General features: G+C 41.7%; 1 protein-coding gene across 8 annotated transcripts; it reads right to left on the reverse strand.

Annotated features, from left to right (window-relative positions):
* Positions 1–23,725, reverse strand: MKNK1 (MAPK interacting serine/threonine kinase 1). 8 transcript variants are annotated; one of them, XM_083845625.1, is made up of 15 exons: positions 22,237–22,289; positions 21,204–21,375; positions 17,588–17,694; positions 17,399–17,478; positions 13,999–14,097; positions 13,076–13,173; positions 11,590–11,669; positions 10,089–10,162; positions 8,328–8,432; positions 5,229–5,284; positions 4,571–4,666; positions 4,107–4,301; positions 3,383–3,547; positions 2,728–2,771; positions 1–1,796 (listed from the first exon to the last, which is right to left on the reverse strand). In XM_083845625.1, the coding sequence occupies exons 4-15, from the start codon at positions 17,433–17,435 to the stop codon at positions 1,568–1,570; spliced, it is 1,278 nt and encodes a 425-aa protein (XP_083701751.1). In that variant the 5' UTR covers positions 17,436–17,478; positions 17,588–17,694; positions 21,204–21,375; positions 22,237–22,289; the 3' UTR covers positions 1–1,567. The 8 variants fall into 8 exon arrangements, with proteins under 8 accessions (XP_083701751.1, XP_083701752.1, XP_083701753.1 ...); XM_083845626.1 differs by lacking the exon at positions 22,237–22,289 and adding an exon at positions 17,860–18,000 and having other exon boundaries at positions 21,204–21,333; XM_083845627.1 differs by lacking the exon at positions 17,399–17,478 and having other exon boundaries at positions 22,237–22,298.
* Between the last annotated feature and the right edge of the window lie 1,512 nt (positions 23,726–25,237).

Genomic DNA, 25,237 nt, shown 5'->3' on the forward strand with positions numbered 1-25,237 from the left:
TTAAATCCATAACTTAAAATATTTTAATAAAAACAAAGCAAAATACATTTCATAATCCATCCACTGGCACAACGTATAAAATCTTTTAAATAAGAACAACTTTAATATTAGTCACAAAATACAGCATGTTGTATAAAAATAGCTTGTACGCACACTGATAAAATATAATGTAAAACTGCTCTGAACAGCCCATGCAAAGACATTCAGCCTTGACTTCTCTATTTCCAAGCACGTGTCGGATCAGCCACTTTACTCCTTCTCATTCACCTTGTGAGTGCTGGCACTGGGGGCCCTCCTCCTACCCCTCTCCACCCCACACACGATGCCCCAGCAAATGTTTTCAGCAATGGCTGGCAAGGTTAAGGTGCATCATGTCAGACATCTAGCCCAATTATCACAGCTTATGCTTCTGAAAGTGCTCCACGGCCACGTCCTTCTCAATGGACACCTCACCTTGGTCACTCAAAATCCTCAGCTTTTCAGCCAGTACCCACCCAAATTACTCCCGACCCCGGTGCATCACAGTACTGAAGCTGGAGCCTGAAATCTAGCCACCCAGCCTGAGGTGACTACAGGAGGCAGAATGCCACAGCTACAGCACTGTTTTTGCACAAACGTACCTTTGCATTTGATAATCCTAAATTATTCACACACCAAAGTTCACTCAAGCTTGTCCATTCACATTAACTCCAGGTAACACATACAGAAGGATTTGAAGGAATATGAGTTTCCAGAAAGGAAGGTATAACTGAGGATAGCATTAACACAGAAAAAACACAGACATTAAATATGAACTTGTCTGTTATACTTCGGTTATCAGACTTGAGAGTATAACTGTAAGAGAAGGGGGCACTGGACAAAAAGAACTGGGATGATACGAAGTACATTGTAGTTAAGAACAAGACATCAGAAAAAGAATAAAATACCCCCAACATTTGTCCCATATGCTGATACAAACTACCAACAGGATAAAAAAGCAACAAATTCCTCCTCATCTGTGCAAGCCCAAGAGACCCACGCACCTTTGCAGTATCATCCACATAAAATTTAAGCCCACTGAAGGTATGGAGACAGAGATCCATCCAGTCACCTTCATTTCCTGAGTCTACAGATAGAGAGTAGGGCACTGTTGGTTGAAAACAGTCCCTGCTGCTGACACTAACAGCAGCACTTTGCAAGATCTGCCAGCAAAGAGTGCAGCCATAGATATGTAAACTTTATGCTCTGCCAGGCAAAGCAAGAAATTATTTCTCCTCCCAATGTTTTCAAGTTTGAAATTTAAAGTGTGTTCTTCTAAGAAGAAAATATGAAAGGTTTGTGATTTATCACCTCAGATAATACAGCAGCAAACCCATCTTCTCTAGCTTAAAAAGATCAGTTAAATTATCTTAATGCACCAAATCTGACAGGCAAAAACACTCCCATAAAAAGCTATCCCCTTAAAGTTACAAAGCACATCACAAGAGCAAGCTTCTAATCAGAGCCAGAAGCAGAGATGCTTTTATCAGTACCGAAAATCCACGTAAGAAAACAGGCTGATCTTGCCAATCCATAACAGGAAGGAAGTTTAAAAGGCTTTATGGGGAACTGGCTGAAAGTCACTGTTTTTGGTGGCGTGCGTCATTGCTCTGCGCTTGGCGAGGCGGGATTTGGACGGAGGAGAAAGCTTCATGGAGCACACAGCATGGGCAACGCTCTCCTGCTCTGCGCTGAGCTCGTTCTCGTGTTGAGACAACTGGCGGTTAAGGGCTATAGCCTCAGCAGCAAAAAGCGTCAGGTCTTTTGTGCTGCTGTTCCTTTCGAGGGAAAAGGAGAAAGCAGTTACAACACATGCAAAGAGTCACTTGAGCTGGTTACCCTCAGAGAAGAACATGCATTTCCAGGCAGTTTTCTTTCTCTTATCAAAATACTGACAGAGCAGGCAAAATGACCAGTTAATGCTTGCATCTCTCCTTGTTGTGACAGCCAGCAATACATAACAAAAAACACACAGACTTTGCAACCAGCTACAGCTCTAGTCCTCAGTCTGCCAAGGACTCCCCCTGTAAAGCCAGGTAGCCACCTGAGACACCGTGCTTCAGTTTCTACACGTTAAAAAAGGACAAGCATGCGGGGCAATGCTGTCTTTCTTCAGAGAACTGCAATCCCACTAAAATTGCACACCTGGCTTCGGGAAACGCATTTCTGAGGGCATGAAGAACCTGGAATCACCAGCGGCAGACGTGATAATAGAAACAGATGTGTGACTCAGACCCTCTGGCATACAAACTCTGCCATCCGCTTTAAATGAATCTTGCCCTGCTCACATCACAGTTAAATTGCTACTGTGATTACCACCAACTTCAATGGAAGTCAGATGCGAGTCTGCACATACGATGATTATTCACCCATCAAAATGTAGACTCTTTGGATAACACACGCCTTTATGCCTCTTTCCCCCTCCCGGGCAGCAAACTGCCAAAACCATCATTATTTCCAGTCTAAGATTAGCCATGCTCCACAGGAAATGCCTTTCCCACAAACAAGCAAGATCAGATTATAAAGAAAAATCACAGCTTTAATATTTCTGATGCTCTTAACAAAATGAGTGCTGCCACATTTATGAAGTAGCACCATTAACCAGGGATCTTATCCCTGATTTGTCACCTCCTATCTCTCCCCATTAATTCAGTAACAATTCTTGACCAGGCTTATAGACATCAATAGACATTAAGAAAAAAAGATTACCTTTGAAGAACTTGAGGGGTAGGTAATCCCCTTTCAGGAGCCTCCTAGAAGAAGCAGTTAAGAAAAGTTGGTTATGTGTTAGTAGCTGGGAACCAAGCTTCTAATGATTAAAAATCATGCGACTCCCCCAGATTTACAACTAATGGATACTGCATATTAACTACTTTGCTCTGGGTTTACAAATCACTGTTGACATATTCCTAAGCCATCTTTCCCCTCACAAGAAGATTCCACTGTTTGCAGGTATAACACTGAAGCTTGGGAAGCTCTCCACAGGATATATCTGTTCTTTCCTGAACTGGGAACTAAAGCAAAAGGTGATACTGATGTTCTTTTAAAACCACATCTAGTAGTGTTCTGCATTACTGTATTAAAAAGTAACATCATAATGTGTGCGCTGCAGTGCCTGGTATCCACAAGACAGCCATTTAAAACACATAAAGCGATAATTAAAAAAAATACTTAAAGCTTGACAGAGTCATCCAAATATTTACCACACAGAGCTTCAGGAAGAATAAAGCCACTGGAAATAATTTAATCAAAATATGAGCATTAAAGCATGCAATATCTTTACTAAATGTTTAGAGGGAGGGAGCAGCTTGTTTACGACTCATGAAGAAAATAACCCTTAAAAATGGTAACTGGGAATACGTACTCCTTGAACCCATGAATGTTGCAGAACTTGAGCAGCACTAAGTCGCTCTTTGGCATCACGAACCAACAACTTTGAGATGAGATCTTTGGCCTCGGAGGATATATGTGACCAGTCCTTGTCAGGAAATTCATACTTGCCTTCCTGAATGCTCTCAAAAAGCTTGTTCTGGGAAAAGAGAAAAATTAATTTAAATGGCAACTAGAATGCAACCAGATGTCTTCTCGGGTGGCTTTCTTCTTACTCAAATGTATCCACCTAACGTGGTGGGTGATAGCTGAAACCATGCAGTCTCCTTACTGAGCCAATGGAGAGTGAAAGGCAGCTCCACAGTGACTCAGCACATCCTCAGATGACCGTGATACACTGACTGCTGACAACTCTCTCCCCCCACAGAAACAGCGAAGTCAATGTACTCAGTTTTAAGAAAGAATACACTCAGGCCCTGGATGGAGACTCTCCTGGAGCTCAACGTCCACCTCTGGGCAACCTGCTCCAGTGCCTCAGCACCCTGTGAGTGAAGAATTTCCTCCTAACCTCTAATCTACATCTCCCCTCCTTTAGTTTAAAGCCATACTGGCATTAATTCTCAGCAATGGCTTATCTCCCCACGTATCTGGTTCCGTTACACACACAACCCTTCGGTGCTGGCATTACGGCTAGTCTTACACCCTACATTCATGAGGCAAAGTGCACTCCCTCAAGCGTGCCCAGTACATGCAGTCACCTGGCAAACTCTGCAGACTTCTCCTCTATCCCAGCCACAGTCTGTGCCACAGTTGCCCACAAAAGGCGGGTAACCACTGAGCATGATGTACAGAATCACTCCCAGGCTCCAAAGATCACACCGCTTGTCATAGAACGTGGCCTCCTCCGTGAAGACTTCAACCACTTCGGGTGCCATGTATTCTGCCGATCCACACTAGAAAGCCAAATTCAAGCAAATTTTCAAAGGGAGGGTTGAATCAAGACAAAACTCAAAGGTGGTTTTTGTTGTTGTCAGTGGTGGTGGTTTTGTTTTGTTTTTTTTTTTTTTAAGCATTCTCCTTTCTTTACATATGCCTGTTTTAAATGAACTATCCACACCACTCAGTGTAGACGTAGTAACGCTTTTGCAAGCTCTCCTCTGGAGATGCAAAAATTGTTTTATGGGGGAATGGGAGAAGCACGAAGCCAAAATAGGTCTCTTACCGGCGTTGTTAATTCTGGAGTAGTGATTGGAGTACATGCACTATTCAGCTTCACTCCACTACCAAGATCAAAGTCACATATTTTTACTGGTGATACCTAAAACATTAAAAGATTCAGAAGACTAGGATTAATGCAGTATGTGTGAACACAGCACCACACGGAAAAACTCAGGATAGAAGGCAAGATGTTCTGCAGCAGCAGGACTAGTGAAACCCACTCTCTTACAGGTATATTCTACCCCTTGCATTTACCTCATCTGCCCCAGCTGCTCCCACATCCCACCATCTAACCCTGTTACCTTGTTTTTCTACTTGGTTGGCTCCACACTGGAGCAGTTTGGGAACTATACATAACGTGACCAACAGGAATGCAGATGTTGCTTGTCCATCTGGGTACTGCCTCAGTACAGATGATGCTAAGCTGTAATTGCCATGCCCGCTCTGAAAACAGCTGGCTTTTTACCATCTAGCCAGATGCTCGCATTTTTACAGCTCACAGAAGAACTCAGCATCTATCAGGCTTATTTGTGTTAAATTTAGTTGAGATTCACTAATTGATTCGGAAGTCTTCAAGAAGAGAACAGACAGAATGCAAGCACTGAATTTGGAAACTAAGTTTAAAAAATAGACTTCAGAAAGTTAAAAGACCAGAATAGCACCTTTTCTGGAGATTCGCACAGGATGTTTTCAGGCTTCAGATCCCTGTGAGCAATACCTAAACAAGAGCACAAATGTTTGTTACAGAAAACACTCTCCTGTGTTACTTCTCATTACTTCTCTGTATTAGAAAGTGGTGCGGAAAATATTCTAGGCCTGAGTTTACACACACACACACCCCCTGTAATGATAGAGCAAATAACTGAATTGCAATGCTTATTTGTAAAAAGTAACCATTGCATCCTGCTATGCCTTTATCACCCTTAAAAGTACCTAAGTGTCAATCAAGCAAATAAGAACCTGGTAACACTGGAACATTTTGGCTTACCCTAAAAGTATATCTATGCTAATTAAAAATAGCTTATTAAGATGACTTGACCTGTAGGAATGTTTTCTTGTGTGCACAATTTAGTCAAGAGATTTCTGTACCTTCTACAGGAAGGTCCTTCCTTCCAGAGGGATCATTTGATAACTTACTGACCTCCTACCAGTACAGACAGAACCTGAGAAGCATTTCCCAGAAGAAAACACTGAGCTCCCAGATGAAAATATAACCCCTTTAACAGCCACGTGCAGCTACATATCGATTTCTGAGGCAAAAATAAAACTAAAGGTTTTGGTGTGAGATGCAGAAGAAAAGGCTAAAGGAGAACAACCAATGGGCTCCTTAATTCATTCAATGGCTACCACAAAAGGCAGACCCAGCTGGGAAACACAAAGTATTCATCTGCACAATTCACAGGCGATGGTGGTTCTTTGTGGTCAAAGCGGTTCTTCAATTGCCTAAACACACATTGCTGGAAGTTCTCCACTTAATACAATCAAACAAGATCGGAAGGCAGAAGAAAATGAGCAGCAAAAATAAAATCAAATGAGCAATTTGGCTGTTAACTGCACTCTAGTCTTGCTTAAAAAACCTGCTACTCCAAGCACAGTTGCTACTACACTATAGCATGAGGTAAGTATTGTAGCAAGGTATCCCACCAATTTCTAGTTAAGGTTCCAATCTTCTTCAGCACAAACCAAAGACATGACTTAAAATACAACATTAGTATCATAGCATAGAACTGATCAAAGGAATCAGCTTTCATAATGATGCAGTTCACATTGTTTGTGCATGGAAGAGGGGAAACATGACAAACATCCATCAGGATGGCCCATGCTGACATTTACAGCAAGGCTGAAGAACTCCCAGCAGTTAGCTTGGCTTGCAATATGAAATCTAACAGCGCTTTTTTGTATTAGAGTTTGAATTCAAATGTCTGATTATATAAGGTTTTATTTTGCGGTCACACACAGAGCTGAGAAAAGAAAACAACTGCCTTTAAACACTCCTCCAGTGGATTATTAGCAATAAAGCACACATACCCCAAGTGGGTGTAAGGCAGTATTATCATCCAGCTGAGTTTTAAACTACTACTAGCAAAAGAATGAGTTGTCCTCATTCAAATTTTTATTATTTTTTTAAAGCATCTAGCTGTAGCACTTCACTGCTAAGCTGTGCAATAAAACTGCTTTAATTTCCTGTTTACTTTAGTGTTCTGTATGCTACTTACTAATTATTTTAATGTGACACGGAAGAACCATAAAGAGAACAATAAAATGAAAGGGCATGTTGCAGCAGCTGATTCTGCAAGACATCCCCACTGTAGCAATTCACAGCAACTGGCAAGAAAGTATATTGCTGCTCTAAAGCCATTTTAATGAATCACACCCCTTTTGTTTGGGGGAATGGGGAATCAAAACCAAATGCTCTGAGAGAAGTGCAAGAAGATACTAGCTGAGTAGATGTTAAGCATGCTTGAACAGCATTCCTAGACTTTCAGTTGTTACGCCGCCTCTTATAGCACTAAAGCACTGAATATCCGTTTCTCCACACGTCCGACCTAAGTTTCCTGTTTCTTATTCACCCTATAACTCAAAGTCAAAATCTTCTAAACATGGGTGTTCAAAGACTACATTTTCTACAGGTTTAAAACTCCAGGCTACAGAGATTACCAAAATTCCTAATCTAAATGAAGTTTTTTCCCCACATTGAAATTAACTTCTGCTATCATAGTCATAACATGCGACAAGATCCATATTCCTCAGTTCTACCACTTTATTCCTTATGCATTACTACGCCTCTCTTTTTGACAGGTTCAACCTATCAAAGTATAAATACTGTGATTCCAATTCCTCAAGCATGCGAGCAGTCCTGTGACTTTAAAGTAAAGCCTACAACTAAATATTTTATTGAACTGAAGCCAGTACTCAACAATTTAGACAGCAAGCAGACCTGCTGACGACCTGTAAAACCTGTCTAATAAAAATGGCAAAATAAACAGAGTTTATCAAAATAAACAATAAACATAGCCTTCAATTATACGTCATTTTATTCAGAGGTAGTCACTGTAACGAAATGAAAGCAAACATTAAGTAAATCTGCTTAATCTATGCAGCACCAGATATCTGGACATATATCTACCACATCCCACTTGAACACATACCCTAAGATGACCACAATGCACACAGACATTTTGAAATGAAACAAGAGTACTCCAAAGTAGAAAAACCAGGAGGAAAACATTTTAAAGCAAAAGAACTCTTCACAAACACAACTACTTTTGAATCTGAGCATATCCCTAATGAAATGAGAACACCTCCAAACAAGGACTATGGTTCACTTGTAGATCCCTCACTCAACAGTAGGGACCCAAACGTGGAGACCAAAAGCTAATACAGAGGACTTGTAACCAGCAGAAACTCAGGGTAAACACAGAAAAGCATCCCTGTAGATCTGAAAGAGGAGGGAATTAAAAAGAAAATCAGCTCCCTTTTGAGTAATCTTTACATGTGACTTCGGTAACATGAACAAGCAAAGAGTTCAACCCTAACGGTAATTCTCCCTGGTTGCTCATTTAACTTTTATTCTTCAAAAGGCTATACCATCTTAACACATTATGAAAACATAGAGGAAAACATTTAAAGTCATAAGTCATCTGACATGGCTGGAAACAGAAATGCTAGCTAAGTTAAAGCTGGCCACTTACAGATAAAACGAGTTTCATATCCTAAATGCACAATATCCATTAATGAAGATGGAGACAGCCTTCTCTTACCTTTTGTATGAAGAAAATCTAGAGCTGAGGCAATATCTCGCACTACTTTGCTAGCTTCTCGTTCATTGAAGTGCTTCCGTTTTTGGATATGGGCCAGAATTGAGCCTGCAAGAGTAACAGGTGGAAAAGAAAGCCTTAGTACAAATGCTGCCTGAGCTGAGAAAATACTGTGAATAGAGGGGTAAAATACAACTGCCATTACTGGTCTGCAGTAGGAGGAAAACCGACCTCAATATGAACAGGGCCAGAGAGAAACCATTTAGAAAGGTTACTTTTTGTCTCAACACCATCAAAATGAAAAGACATTCTACCTTTAAATATCCAATTCCCACTGACATCAAGGTAAGGCTCACACAGTAACTTCAGGCAAAACTTGCCCAGGGGTGTGACATCTGAAAAGAACTCACCTATGAGCATACTGAAAGATTATTAACTTGGTCAGAGCACCATTGGTATCTCTTTAAGAAAGAATAAATATAAGGATAAAAACCTGCCTTAAGTGAATTCCATCCATCTTCTCAAAACATTAAAAAAAAGTCTTTAAGATCTACCTACACGTAATCCACAGAGATCCAACCACATTAAATAGCCTTACTACTGTCTTTCATTTTCTTACCCAGAGAGCTACGTTTATGACAGCAATCAGGCAGAAAATTTCAAGAGGTAACTGACATTCGTGATTAGCTCTGAATACAGTAAACATTTTATATCTCAGGTGATTTCATTTTTAATCTTAAATTCTAGATGTGGAAGGAAACCTGCCATACTCTGTTGTGAGATGTCTTATCCTTATGCCATCAGTGCTGCCGCCACTCCTCCACAGTGAGGAATCAGACAGGAAAAAGGAAAGATGTTTGCTGGCAGAGACAGACAGAACAAAGGATGGACGAAAAAACTCTTCAGATGTGCTTTGAAATAGTGTTTTAGATGCCCGGAGGAAGGCCAATCTGGATCGGATTATCAGATCTCAAAGACACAAGGCTTCCCTTGCTGATGACACCACTTTTGAGCTTAACAGAGATTTCGTAAGGGCACAGAGTTCGAAGGATTTTCCTGGTATAGTTGTTCTTTACAGCCTTAGGAAGTAGTAACAGTTCTTGAATGTGCCCACAGATTTTGCAGAAAACAGGTCTGAGCCACCTGACGTGCTCATTTCACTAAGCAGGTTTACTTCACAATAAACCTTCTGAATACAGCTGATGTTCCAGACTCCCTCAGGTAAGAATTATATCAATGAAAACATATTATACAGACCTTATACTCAGCACTCACAGAAAAATCCTACAAACAGAAACAACAGTAGGGCACTCCTGCCATGGTTGTTACCACCTCTTCAGCATTCCTCAGAAACTGAAGTGCCATCCAGCATCTCCCAAAATCCACTTCAGAGAAAAAAAGAGGAACACTACTAAATTGTGCAAGTTCAGTATACTAAGCTAAATTTTAACACTTTTGCTGTCAAAAAGGTACCTTGCCTGAAGGTACACTGAGCACAGCTCTGCTTTAGTAGAGCTGGTTTTTCCATCACTTAGTTATAAGGGATTGCAACAGCACAACCACAACCATCCATATGCTATTTTCTTTTTTTGCAAACACAGGTATCTCTAAAGAATGGCCATAATTTAAGCTTTGTACATACTCTGATGCTTCTTTGTGTTAAATTGTCAACCATTTACAGCAAGCTCTTCATTTTCCTTTAAAACACTGACACAAACAGGACAACATGACTCAATGAGCAAAGGCACAGTTACTGTACAGTACCTCCTCGCAGCTTCTCAAAGACAAGGTAGTATCTTGCATCATCTTCAAAAAATTCTATTAATTCCAAGATGTTCCTTTAAAAAAAAATACAAGAATGAAGCACAGCATAAAGAGAGCAATGAAGGGTTTCTCTATGGATAATCAGGAAGTGCCAGAAGGAGCCAAAAATAAAAGTATTAATTACACAAGTTGCTTTGGTTGTCTGTAGCATTAAAATCACATTTCCAATTCGCACTGAAATTTAAGCAGTGTAAACAGGCCAAGCACCAAAATTTTCATCAGACAGGATTGTGAATGACTTCTGCTACTGCTCTATTGAGGGGAAGATAACTGATGATAATAGGCTGTATTCAGTCACTTGGAAGAGTGCGTTTGTGCTGAAGGCAAGAGCAAAAAAATAATTAAATTGGCATTCTTTCTCTCTGGAAATCACAAGGCAGAACACACAGGGATTGGAGGAGACAGGCATCTGTCAGCATGACATTAAGTTTGGTTCACAACTTGCCATTTTTAGACTAACTTCTGTTTCGCTAGCATACAGTCTTTGCAGTGCAACACATATATCCCAGGTTGCCTTCAGAACGTCCAACCTTGAAGTTAGATTTCTTTAAAACTTATAGAAAATACAAAATCTGAATTATGCATGTGCTCATGAGAACTGCAGTTTTAAAATCAGTTATGCACTGGATGACCTTATGCTCTTAACCGCGCACAGAACGAATATTAATCTGCTTCTTCCATAGCACAACTTAAACCCATGACTTGGGTAAACAAGCTTGTTTTTAGATTACCTTTAAGCATCACAATAAAAAATAAAAGTTTAATGTGAGCTACACAACTGTACTACAGATAACAGCTGCAGTATGTATTCTAACAATTACAGAACAAAGACATCTAAAGGAGCAGTTTCAGAATTGGCTTAAACTGGTCACAGAGCATGCTGCCACTGGCGGCACAGGCTCTCCCTCCTTTTCGGACTTGAGTGGCAGCTTTAAATTTGCTTTATCCTCTGGCTGTGTGAAGTCAGCACACTCATCCAAATGAAAACTAAATTAGCTTTTAGCTCATCTAAGAGTTCCTGTGCAAAAGCAGAAGGACTGACACAAAGAGGGGGAAAAACCACACATTAAGAAAGAAAGGGCAAGACTGTTGCATTCAACAGCAGCTTTAACCAGATTGGCTTTTGCCAATGGTGAAATCACAGGGGAAGCATCAAAGTGTTAATTCCTTATTTGGACAAAAGCCATACATCATTGAAGCACAGTCAGACTACACTGACATGGATGTTGATCGAGTTATATGACTTAATTCGTAGACTTTTCCCTAAACTTCCCAGGTAAGAGGAAATTCTCATTTTGAGCAGGTCAAGTCTAAATTTCAACTGGTTTAAAGGAGACTACTGCAAAGTTCCTAACCAGATCACATAGAAAGAGGTTTAAATTAAAAATAAATAAATAAAAACCTCAAGATACTTTAAATAAACAGGAAACTCTATACTTACTTGTTACCCTGGCACTGGTACAGTGTTTCTATTTCACGAAAAACCCGACTCCTACTGTGGCCAGCATTTTTTTCAATGATCTGTGGAAAGAGACAGAGTTCGTATTTGAAAAATTACTGCAGCAACTGCACACGTTGGTCTAGAATTGGATAACTGATCTAGAACCTGAATCTCATCTACGTCCACCAGAGAGAGATACTCCACATTTGTCTGTCTGTTGAACTTCTCCTCTGTCATCTACTGACAGTGTCAGCAGTGTTTTGGAAAGTATTCAAAGCCCAGGAGAAATGAGAACAGGAAGAGAAGAAAGGAACTAAATCCACATGTTACCACAGTAACTGAGCAGTTACCAGAAGCTTTTTCTTGCATCATTTTTAACTCTGAAGTGCAGAAAAGGATATCCTTTTAAGTTCTAGCAAAAATAGATTCGAGTCATTACAGACACTGAACAGTGAAAAAGACGACATTCATCGTTATAGGCATTTAACTAAAAAATAGTAAATTTGCTGCAGAAAGAGACATTGGTTCATGCTGCAAATTTCACAGAGACCCAGCAGCAGGATCTAATGTATTAAAGCGGATATACACGGAACCTCAAAGCCCTTCTGCACTGCCATCAGAAGTCACCTGCCTTCACACACTCCTCAGAATGAAAGAGGGCAAGGACAAGGGCTTTCCGCAGAGGCTGAGACTGAAAGACTGCTACGTGAACTGAAAGCTCATGACATTACTGCAAATACTCCCACCACCCCTATTTGGGATCGATTTATCATTTTTACAGCCAGATCTCTCCAGTATCTGAACCTGCCTAACTCAAAAAGTAGCTGTTTATTTCAGACTATAGACTTCAACAATTTCACAAACAAAGTTATAGCATCTTCAGGACGAGGTTTTCAAAGAAGATTAAAATTTTGTGACTATGTTTTTTGCAGAAGAATCAAGCATAAAGTTTTTCTATTACTACTTGTGCTTTTAATTAAATGGGGAGACTCATGACAATCACAAATCTGTAAATGAGCCCTAACAACCAATATAATAGCATTACAGAAAATTCACCCTTATCAAAAAATACAGTTTTACATAAAAAATATTTGCTGTTCAGACAGCATCATTCTCAAAAGTCTGCATTACTTGGTAGGCCATCCTAGACAATGACTCTGCCTCTTCTGACATAAGACGAGATAAAAACAGGTAGGACTACAATCAAATCGGAACAGGATAGAAAAGCAAGCCCCGAGATCAAACTGTTACACCATCATTTACTGTCTGGGACTTTTATCTGCAGCAGATATTCCAGTTTACTCCAGAGGCACAAGACTCAGAATGACAGATCTATCAATGGTTATAAAGCAGGCTCATTTCAAGCATCAAGAATTTTCTAAAAGCTTTTGCTATTACACACTCTATTACAGGTTTTCACTGAGATACTAGGAATGAAAAAAACATGTTACAGGAAGAAGTGACGCTGCTTTTAATCTGTACTTACTTTTACTGCATATTCTTTCCCAGTTTGGAGGCTGACAGCACCCTGAACTTTTGCATATGCTCCCTCACCAAGAAGCTCAGCAGTCAGCTTGTACAAATCTGTCAAAGAAATCCAGCAGACAGGACACATTAGCCAAAGCATTTCAGTGAATAACATCAAGATGAGCTATTTATCTGATGAGCATCCGTCACATGACAGCAACTGAGAAAATTCCCTTGGCAATGAAGACAGAAAATAGATTTATGCAGTATGAAAGTAGATGTGCCAGACTTAAGTATGCTTCATTTTTCACTTTTTTTCCCCTCCTCAAGTTCCAAGCAAATTTAAAGCAGATTTACCTCATCCCAGCAGCAAAATTACAAGTTTGTTCGTACAGGCAACATTTTATCTCACCGACTGCTAGGATCGCATCCACCTTCCCTGTCTTCATTTAAAACTCAGAACTGATTTTGTTCACGCAGAAGGCATTTCACTCCTTGATCAGAAAATGCCTACCACACAAGATTTACTTGCAGATACAGTGTTTTGAGTATAATTAAAATTTTAAGGCTTAACTCCAGAGGACAGCTACAATCGTGATTTGCTATCTACCTTAAAATGCTACCTACCCACTAAGAAGTTTTGTACTGACCAAGTTTTGTCTCACTGAACTGTATTCTACTGACAACACGTCAGTATTTGTGCTCACATCTAGTCAGTCAAAACAGTGTTCCTATTAAAAAAATCAAGCATGAATTGGATGCATAGATTTCACACCTACCAGAAAAAAAAAAAAGTGACCAAAGACTAAAACATTGCAGATAAAGAAATACAGAAATGTTGACTTATAATGTTCGCCAAAAAGTAACGTTTAGCTATTAAAATTGTGAACAACAGAGAGAAGATGGACCGTTATAATTAAAAGCTCAGAAATTGCCACCAACCTTCAAATTTCCCAGGGACATGATCTGTGGCTCGGGTTCTTTTTTTCTTTTTTCTTTTCCCACCGTCAGCTATGGGAAGAGGCTGACTGCTGACCATCTCTGTGTGGCAGAACATAAAGGCGCCTTTAACACACAATTGATTAATTCAGGAGAAAAATGAACACACACTCACGCATTTATGTCCTTAAGCTATCCAACAGTCTCCCTGCTTCTTCGTCACAGGCTGACATCTCTCCCCCAAAACAACAGAGGAAAGCTAAAAAGACAATTTGGGTGTTGATTATCAGCTTTTGGTAGGCTTGATAAAAAAATGTAAAAACAGAAGAAAATAATTATGAATCTGTTGTGAATTTTCCTCTCGCAGCACACTAAAGCAAAGCACAGGAACAACCTCACCAACAACCACCAAGAGCTGCCCTTAACATAACGCATGCCCTGAATTGTTGAACAGCCCAGGTTGGAAGGCTGAAGACAGGATGTTCAGCCCTCCTAAGGGTGCCAGGCGTTCAGCTGTGCTACTGTTCTACAGACCTTTTCAAGTCAGCTTAAAAAAAAAAAGTGAGCTCCCAAACAGAAGGAAGGTGGGGAACGGGAAGGGTTTTGTTTAATTACATCTCAAACAAACCAGCAAAACAAAGCAACCGCAGGACTCACCAGGTCAGAGGAGCAATCTAGGTCAGTTCATGCTGACAACAGGCCAGCAACACATTTCTCATAGAGCCATGATGTCCCTTTCTAAACCTGAGATCAGCAGATAACTTATGCTCCCAAATGAGCAGTGTTTGTAGCATCTAGATTTTTCTTTTTCTTGCATTACCAGCTGCAGATATTACAACAGCTTAGTCAGAGGTAACAATTCACTGATGCAAGATAATGTGGCAGAAAAAGAAAAAACAGCCTCTTATAATTACAGAAGGCCTAAGAAAAAGCAGCGCCATACACCTTCTCTGACAGAGGCTCCTTCATACAGCTAACCCATCTCCAAAAAGAAATGATTCCACAGGGCACTCACACAAGCATTTCTCCATAACTTCAGTAATATCCTGCCAAGTTGGTGCTAACAGTTGAAAATCATGGCTCAAATTCTTTATGGCAGTAGCGAAGCACTGCTAAAATGTTATATAGCCAGTGGGATTTCTAAATTCACTAATAAAGATCTTGTATTACAGAAAAAACTAAATCCCCAGAAGTAGTATAATTATGAAAACACTGGCAATGACACCAGAGCAAGCCCTAAAAACAACAACTTTTGTGGCAATTCTCCTTTAACAGAGAGCCTTTTTGAATATTTTTTTTCTTTAACTTCGTAACTGTTTTTCTACCTTTCACTGTTTCCAAGGTACTCTTACAACACAGAAATTCTGAGGCAGAAAATATTACACAACAATCTACCAATACATGAAATACAACAAAGCAAAGAAAAAGGGCTTTTCTTGTCAATATCTGTCAGTAATAGCTCTTATGAAAGTCACTTAGAACTTATACGCTGTCTCAAACAGACGTGCTATTTTGAAAGCCCTCTCTCTTACTGAGACACTTGAAAATGCATCACTCAAAGCCACAATCATCTATTCAAGACAACAGTAAATCCTAATTTTCAAGTCTTAAGCAGAACACACTAAGAGATCATCACAATGGAAGACAAATGCAAGTCCTGAAACACAATAAGAAATATACAGGCATACATTTTACCTACTTCTGAAGAAACAGGTTTTTAACTCAAACTGATGTTTATACAGCTTTACTTTTAACATAAAGTTAAAGCTAGCCTTTGACAGCAAGTCCCAGCTCTCGCTGACTTCAATTCGTCCTGTATTAGAAATTATTCTGAGCTGGGATCAAAACCACACACATGAAGCTGCTCAGAGGTAAGAGCTGGTCTTCTTGAAGGAGGTGCTCGATTTCCAGAAAGTGTTAAACAAGTCATTTTATTGACTCGTCAAGGGTCTGGTCATTAAGTCATACCTAGAGAGGTTCTATTGCATTTCAAATGTTAAATTGATTCAGAACTTTTAAAGGAAACTAGAAACAAGGAAAAAACCAAGAGACAAATCCTGCCCCTTAGCAAAACTGACATCTTTCTACACGACCATCTCCTGTACCCTGCCAGTTGGCTATGGTATTTACATTGGTGTTTAATAGCTCACTGCATTATTTCAATTCCCTTTAGTCTGACTCAATTCCTAAATTACAGCGAACCGCTTCCTTGAAACCAGGAAGTTCAATAGTCATCTTTACAGAAACCAAATTACTGAAAAGCTGATGTTTTTAACCTATAGTCTAGACCAAATTTGCTATCAGACATGCATGAAATGTTTGCTAATTAGATTTTTTTTTTTTTTACCCTTCCGTTCTGCTATTTCACATCATTGTGTAGTTTACTTCTCTGTCAAAACAGCTTTTCCTTTACAGATATCGTAGCTTCTCATTATTCAGTTTGTTGTAAGGTACTAGTCCTAAGCTTAACGACTGGAATGACAAAAAAATTCCTTTTAAATCGGGCAAACGCTTTAGGAGTCCTTCAAGCTTTCAGAGCAACGTGTTTCTGTGACCGTATACCACAGAGTTTCTGATGACACTGGAAGACAGCGTGCCTCAGCCATCCAAGCACCGCTCGGGTGCTTTGCATGCTGCATGACTACCTCTTGTGACAAGGACACTTGGTGCTCTCAGGAAACTCACCCTGCCAGACAGAAAGCTCAGACTGGACGAACTGCTCTGGAGGGGAACAGCCCACAGATACATCAGGTCGGAGAGGAACACTTCACTCTGTCATTTAAAGGTCATTTCACAACGTGGCCCGAAGCGTTGAACCCCTGCTCCCAACAAACCAACCTGTCCACCCACCTTGTAATCTATTCTGGCTGAGTGCTGGGAGGTGAGAGTGGAACAGCATTTGGCGTTTAGAGCGGACTAGTCGAACCTTTGATAAAGAACACTTCTCACATCCCTCTCAACCATAAGAGAGTCAAACTGCTCTCTAAGAGACTACAGTCCAACTGACAGCCTGACAAAAGCTGAAGAAATAGGCAACAGTTCAAATTCCGATCTGTCCTTCTCTTCCAGACAGGTCAGGATTACTGCTCACAGGATAACAAAACCCAGCAAAATCCATACTGCGAGGAAAAGAAAAAAAGAGTAAGTTTGTCTTAACTGCAACCTTGTTGAAGTCCTGCATGTTGTTATCATCATCATTCAGTGTTGAGGTAATATTTAACATACGCATTATTCAGAGCCTTGTGTGGGAAGGCGATAGTTACAGCCTTTTCCTTTCGCAATTGTGGCATCTACAGCTATGTTCAAAAGGATGAACAAAAGCACTTATCGTAAGGAAGACTCACAAATGATGACAAGTGAAGAACAACAAAAAAGAAATCACAAGTTTCACTGCATCCATTACCTTTCATCTTGCTTCCGAAAACTCCATACACAAACATGCCAAAATCCACTGTCCAAAAGTAACTCCTCTCTCATTCTAATCTGCTTTCCCAAAGGAAGGAAGGGTGTATTTTAAAATCAAGCATACGCATGTCCAGGAAGCATTTGAAAAACACAATGCGGATGCCTTGTTCTATTAAGAAGCAGATACCTTGTTTGTGCGTTTGAATTCAAAGAGAGGAAGCAGCTTAAGCAGAGAGTCCAAGCACTACCACCTGCTTCAGAACTGGGTCTTGCTTGAGCCGGGCTGTTCTGTAGCTGAAAAGGAACACAGTCACACATTCAAAAATCACAGAAATATTGTTATATACGTTAGGGTAGTGCCCAGAGTCTCAAGAGATTGCAAGAACCTATTGTGCTGGGCTACATGGGAACACAGCAAGTGCACACCCCCGCATTAAAAAATATATAAGCCATACATACAGAATGCAAAACAGCATTATTTCTAGTGCTCCAGACAATTTCGGCTGAAGAATAGACCCCCTTGTTAGTCTTGCAAAAACAGCGGAGGGATTTGTGGTGTTTATTAGTTCTTGCTGTTATAACTTCGGAGAACTATAACAGCTTTAGGAATAAAATACAGAATTACTCTTAATGGACAAGAAGGATCACACTCCTAACCTACATCAACAGTCTCTCAAGACCCAGCACCACAGCTACAGCTGTAATAGTCCCTATGGTAACCAAGTTAACACCTATCTTAAAATTTGTCTTGTGAAAGCAGCCAAATAGATAGATCTCCAATAGATCAGATACACAAGTAAGACGACATTCAGCTGTGCAAGATGCTGAGAACAGATACCACTAGTACTGACTTCACTCATAGAAAGTGGCAAGCAGGACAGCGATTTTCAAGTAACGCCATCTGAAGGAAAGAATTGGCGGTCTTCTGCGGATTCACAGAGGATGGCCGAAGCCCTGAATTCAACAAAGAAAAATTCAAAGTTGATGTGCTGGCTCAAGATGCTTTCAGACCACTGAGATGGTACCTAAAGCAGACGCAGTTACAAAAATATTATGATCCCACCGATACTACAAAGACTTTTTTTTCAGGCCAAATAAAAGCCCACTGAGGTCCCTGATGAAGCTTCTCCAATTGAGATTTGAAAATATTACGTTGACTAACTGAATAACAGACAAGTCTGCACCTTCTGAACAGCACCCAGCTCCTCTGTTAATAAACACTCCTTTTCAAAGTCAACGTTTACACGTTCAACCAGTTACTGACAGATTCAATAAAACAGCCATGAGTAAGTTCCTTGATTCCACAAGCATGACACACCTGTCACTCTCAGACTTCAAATGTGAAAGTGTGTACTCAAAACTCTTTAAAAAAAAGTTAACCCGCTTTAAAGTTTCAAGCATCCAGCATTTTGGGCAAAGAAACTGAATGGAAACAGACTTCAGTTACATTTTCCTGCCAATTCAGTTCCTCACGTCATTCTTGGACATTCCCTTCCCCTGCAACACTGATTCCTCTAGACGTGGCTCATAATGAAGCACGTCTGACTCAGCAGGTGCTGATCCTGCCAAGACCTGGCCAGCTGCAGGAAGCTCAGAAAAAAAATTCAAAGACACCTTTATGAAGTGATTACATAGTGATTAATGGTGCTTGTAACATTACAGGTCAAGAGGTACAGTTTGAAGAGGAAGGATGCCCAATTCTTTAGGACAGCCCTGTGTCAAATCAAGAGGCAGGTTATTTTAATATTCGTTAATATTCGTGCATTAAGAAAGAATATTCATTTCAAACTCTCAGTAGTAAGCATTCCTACAGGTCATTCATCTCTATAGTAGTTTGCCATAGTTCATTCTTAGCTATCAAAGTTAGCTTCTTGTATCACCCACTCGAAAACTTTTAATGTAATTTAAGTCATCAATCTGAATTCTCCATGACAAAGGAGGAACTTAAAAACATCCCAACGCCTTCTCAATAACATACAGGAGCATTAACATTTTAAAACGAACACCCTGAAGTCCACAGGAAGCCTGAGTGATCTGATTTCATGAAAGAGCAAATCTGAGAAAACTTCTAAGTTTTGCCTTACTGCAGGCATTACTGTACCACCTACACGCAGTTACAGCTCACACTACCCTTCTAAAATCCTTCAGTCTGAAGGATTACAGCAACCTTTTTCTCTGTCTCCATCCTTCTCTTTGTGATTCCTTTCTGTCTCGCTTTCGGAAGACCAGAGTCACCTTATCTTCTGCGCATGCAAGTTGCAGAGCCTAACACTTCGTGCTCTCAGTTAAGCACTTCCCTTGCCAACTACGCATGGGGTTTCCGAGGTTCTGAGTGAAACCCTCCAGCAATGGGTGGATCTCACTTTGCAGGATAGCACAATGTTACTTCATATAGTTTCCTTCTACCCCAATTTATTATTTCACCATTACTGGGGGAGGAAGGAGAACCTTAATGGAACGGAGAGCATTCCTTTCCCCCCTCCTGTGGGGAAAAAATAGCACATTTTAGCACTCATTCTGTAGAAAAGAGGTCTTCTGATGAGATCTGTCTCTGTCTACAATAGAGACACGTGCATTTCTTTAAAAGCATTAGCTGTCGGTCAGAGTAACAGAAAAAACATATTATCCCACTGGACAGATACATGGGGATATAAGGCTGACCCTGCAATGAGTTAATAGGGGAGGACAGCAAATCAATCTTAAGTTGGCTTAAAAATGCACTGTAATCTTTTCTGCTGCTTGTTCTAGAACAACCTGCCTCTGAGGCAGCCGCGTGGATAAAAGGATATAATAGGTCATAATATTTCATCAGACTAACGAGTAAACATAAATGGTAAGCTTTGCCCGGGACAACATGACATACACACTGGTTAGAGCACTAAAGACCATCTTCCTTCCTTCCACATAGAGCAGCACAGCCAAACAAGATAGTTAATGCTACTGACGGCTGACAGACAATTCATATTTAACAGCTTCTATCACAGTGCGGAAGAAATTTAGCTGCAAAATTATTTTAAACTCCAGATCATACATATTCTAAATGAGAAAAGTCCTTGTAATAGTACTTTGACTGAACTACTCAAAGCTTCTCTAACCCCTAGAGCAGTTTTAAATTAAGGAGATATACAGGGCAAGTAAGTTCTGAGGGCCACTTACGAAACAGTAAGCTGCTTACCCTCTTCCACGTCTGATGGCATCAAGAACTCTCAGAGGACTCTCTCTGCATCACCAATTAGCTCCTCTAACCCCACTCAGCTCCCTTGCTAGTTTTCAAGCGTAAGCCAAAGAGAGTAACTTCTTAGAAGACAGCTTTCCATTTTGTACAAACGCAAGGCAAGCATTTCCTGCTATTACTCAACACCTCACAACTGATCAGATAAGGACTTTTTCGCACTAGAAAAAAAGACTACGCAAAATACTCACTCCCCTACTATCAAGCAGCCTTTTCTGGAGAGGATAATTAACTAAAAAGTGTTTTTAAAGTCTGAAACAAGAGTAGGCTCCGCTCTACTTTCACCTAAAATTAATAGTCGTCGAACTCACTGAATTTTCACACTGGATATCACAAATTAATTATTTTTAGTCTGTTTTAACGTCTTCCTACCAGGAAAGGTACCAGAAGGTGGAAGGAAATTCCTCACATAACTAAATAAAATTTTTGAAAGCATTAAAGAATAATTCTGCAGCATTCATATCATGAAATAACATTACGGTTGACAATACCCAACTTCAAGAGACTCTCGAGTGTCCAAGGCACCCAAATCCACTTTAAACAGAAGGCTGCCAATAGCATAAACAATTACCTTTGGGACCACAGTGGAAAAGGTTCAGCTCCACTGGCGTATTTTGTCTTGCTTCCATCCAGCATCTGGAAGGCATGGAGAACGGCTTTGTTTGGAAAAGAAGCCAAACTGTACACCTTCGAAGTTACCCGAGCATATGCCAGACTTTCCAAGCAAACCGTGGAGCATTACTCTGTATGGGGAAAAAAAAAAAACAACGATTTTTTTATATGCAGTGAGCTCATAAAAGAAGGGAAAAAAAACACCCCAATTGGCGGTTTATCTTTAAACAAACCTGACACTTTGCAAACAAGTGCCAACACCGTCAGTGGAACGAGCTAACTTTTGGCTATCACGCACAGCGCTGAAGCCAGCAGCAGGGTTGCCACGGGGGCCGTATTACTGCCCGGTGACCACTCTAACTGCTTCACAAGGTCACCCCCGTGAGAACAACAGATACAACGGAGGTAAAACACAGGTTAAAATGAGGTTTTTAGTGTTCCTACGGGCTCACAGTTCTCGGCATTGTAAGACAGAGGAAAAAGACAAGAACTAGAGGACTCCTTGTGATCATCCCGATCTAAGAACAGCTTATTTGCCTTTATCCGTTCTCCCTCCAGAGACATCCTTGCCAGAGAGCAGCCATCGGAGGAGCTCACAGCCCTGCCACACTTTGTTAGAAGCCCTACGCAGGGAACACAGCAGTTTAAGCCCTGGGGAAGGAGCATCTCCGAGCAACAGCCCGCTCCCAAGCGACTCCCGGAGAGAGAAAGGGCCCGGACCCCCGAGGCTCGCGGGGAGCAGCGGGCGCCCCACCGCCCTCCTGCCATCCCCGGCCGGGCTCCGCGGCTGGCACCCCGCGGGGCTCTCTGCATCTCCCCCTCCTCACGCTCCGTGCCACAAGCGGGACGCACAGCGGGGAGGAGAACCGGAGAACCGCGCCGGCTCTGGCGGGCAGGGACCGCTCGTCCCTCAGCCTTCCCCTCCCGCACCTTCCTCCCCTCAGCCGGTCCGCGCTGCGGGCAGCGCCCGGCCGCGTCCCCGCCGCCCTCACCTCCATGGCGGCCGGCAGCCTCCCGCGGCGGGGGCGGCGCTGCGCCGCCGGCCCGCCCGCTGAGGGGAAGGGGCCGGGCGCAGGCGCAGCGCTGGCCCGCGGGGGTTGTGCCCCGCACAGCTAGAGGAGGGGGATGCGGGCTGCTGCCGGCCAATTTGAGGCTTGAGGTGGTTTCCGAGGGAGGGTGTGCGCTTGAGCGTGTCCTCATGGCGGCAGGAGAGCGCCCGCAGGGTCAGGAGGGTTTTGTGGGGGCCCTCAGGTGTAGCCTGAGGGGGAGGTGGCTGCCATGTTGCGCAGCTGCTTCGCCCTCCTGGGCTGAGGTGAGGTGGCCGCCATCTTGTGCCATGGCCCCTCACCTGGCCTGGAGGTGAGGGGGACACTCAGTTACATCCCTGCCATCCGTTCCCCTGCGGCCCCAGTGCCTGTGTCATCAGTGCCCAAGCTGAGGGGAGAGCCAGCCATTCTCCACGTGTCTCAGCTCTGGGCAAGCATGTTCTTTTCCAGCCAGATCAGCCGAGACATCATGAAAAGGTGGCTGGGGTGGTAGACATGTCTTCCCTAAAGTGCGTTCAGTAATGAGAAGACCCAATTTACAACCCTGTTGCAGCTCCTCCAGGATGACCGCAAGGTGGATCTGGACCACTCATGACTGTGTAACAGTCATACCAAGAACTGGTGGTGGAAAAACAGGAATGAGCAATGAAACAACATTCAGCATGTTGCTAAGACAATACCTTCACAGGAAACACTTTAGTGAATTCAAGAATGCCAGAGAGGCTTCATGTGTTAGGGCTCCACCAAATATTTGCTCTTATGAAGTGTTAGGGCACAGGAGGGATGATAACAATAACTTTCTAGAAACTTCTTTATTTTGGATTTTTTGTTTTGTTTCAGCTTTCCCACAGAGTTGAAACTCTGTTGTCTAAGTTCATTTCCTTGCCTACTTTCTTTGTCCTGTGCTCCCCACAAGCATCTTACATAGGCCATTGATTTTTCACAGGTTTTCAGTTTAGCCTCAGGTTCAAGTTACGGGCCTGCATATCTCAGCAGTCTCTCAGGCAACAAGCAGAAAGGTTCTTCTTTGTTTGCCTTTGGAACAGCATGGCTAGAGCAGAGGGGTTGGGGTTTTGCCTCCTGACACCCAGCAAGCCAGATACACCTTGAAGCAGATCAGACTAAGACGAACGTAAGGAAAAAGTACAGTTATAACAACCAGGAGCTAGGGATAAACCTAATAACTCTGGGAAGCACAGAATGAAAGCCTTATGGTAGGCTAGAATTTCAAAGGGACTTTGCGAAATCATTGCTGTACACTTGAACTGCCCCTGCAGTTGCCAGACGCAAACCACTCCTCAAAATCTTATCTGTATTCTAGCTTCATTTGCTCACACCCCTTTGGGGATAAACAACAGTCTTTCTATGTTAGGATTTTTTCATTTTTTCACATTCTCTTGAATAGTTTAGCTAGAAGCCTTATTTCCTCCAGCCAGTTCCTTACTTCCCCAGAACTGCTGCCCCCCCCCCCTTTTTTTTTATGCCAGTGAAAGATCAATCTCATTTATGGCCCGTACAACTACAGAAAAGGGGCAGCAATGCAAGAGAAAAGTGCTACTCAGATGTTTTTTCTTCTTTTTTAAAATAAGTACTATGGCGTGAGGTTTTTAATTTTGCCAGCTTTATCCCTTTTTAGATTTGCTATTTATATCACCATTAAATATGTTTGATTGGAAAAACAATCAGGTTTTCTTCTCAGCAGAAACACAAGGCAGTAGCTCTGCACAAGAGCAGCAAGCGAAAAAAGCCTCTCTAATAACAGCAATCTTGCTTTGGCCCTTCTTTCAGTTTTATGGAGAGAAGCTCAGATCTGCTTCTCAGGTGTTAACTCTATCTTCACGAGCCTTTTTATTAGTGCTATTTCCCACTGTAAGGCTGAGAAGTATCCCTGGCAAAGAAGAGTTTTTTTCCATGTCAACGCAGACTGACATTTTGAAAGGTCATTCCCCATTTGGGTGACATTTCAATCCTCTACTCATTGTAATAAACTAAATAAAAAGATGTAAACTTGGAAATTTAGAGTCTGTACTAAATAAAAAAATAAAATCAGGTCCAACATGAACTCCTGTGCGATACTACTCCCTCGTTTGCAATATCCTATCTTCTCCATAGAATTTCGAAGGCATGTAGAGATACTAGCTTCACTGGGAGACCTATCCCATTTTATTTTGCATTTGCAGAGAACTAGGAGCTCACATACAATCTAATACCACATTTCAAAAGGGATGATATCTGCCACATGGCAAGAGCTTGTAGGAAAATGCATGGCAAGAAGATATATAGCCTTTCCGACCCCCAGAGGGTAGGAAACCATCTCCAAGATGCCATGTGAGGAGAGCAACCTCTTTTGGTTATACTGACCCAAGACCGTCATCTCTGCTGCCAAATACAGGACCAATAACTTTTTTCACACAAAGCTATTGAGTCCTGCTAGTGCTGGCTGTTGTTAAAATGGCTCAAGAGAAACACCGAATTCAGCTCTATCAGTGAATCACAGCTTTAATTCATGAGCATCCCAGCACCGTATGTTTTCAAGCTGTTCATGCAGCTTAGTACCCACAACTCTCAAAGTCACAAGCTCAGCAAGTGTAAGGCAAGTTAAGACACACGCTACATGCCCGTGCTGTCTTCTCTGTCAAGGGGGCCAGGAGAATACACCGCGGTTTTAGAAGGCTTCTCACATGGGTTCAAAAGAAACAGCCGAGAAGCAAAAGAGCAGTGCCTCAGACAGCTGAAACCTGAAGGTCCCAGGACAGGATGGAGAGTAATGAAGCTCAATGGCATCTTTGCGGTATCCTCTCACAGGATGAAGGCGTTTTGTTCTCCTCACCACACCAGCATGAAAGGACACATTGTCCTGCAAACAGCAGAAGTATTGAAGCTTGGTTTCCTAAGGATGCAGCAGTGTGTGTGCTTATGCAGTGCTCTGATATCTAAGAGGCAAACC

The sequence above is a fragment of the Anser anser genome (assembly GCF_964211835.1).
Source record: "Anser anser genome assembly, chromosome: 8".
NCBI lineage: Eukaryota > Metazoa > Chordata > Aves > Anseriformes > Anatidae > Anser > Anser anser.

Bases quoted from the DNA above. Each gene is read 5' to 3' on its own strand.
- MKNK1 (XM_083845622.1), bottom strand. From the start codon at position 21,279: ATGCCTTCCAGATGCTGGATGGAAGCAAGACAAAATACGCCAGTGGAG. The intron at 14,098-21,203 runs GTAATTGTTTAT...TCTGCCACACAG, and splicing joins TTTCCACTGTGGTCCCAAAG to AGATGGTCAGCAGTCAGCCT. The intron at 4,302-4,570 runs GTAAGAGACCTA...TTGGCTTTCTAG, and splicing joins CTCCAGAATTAACAACGCCG to TGTGGATCGGCAGAATACAT.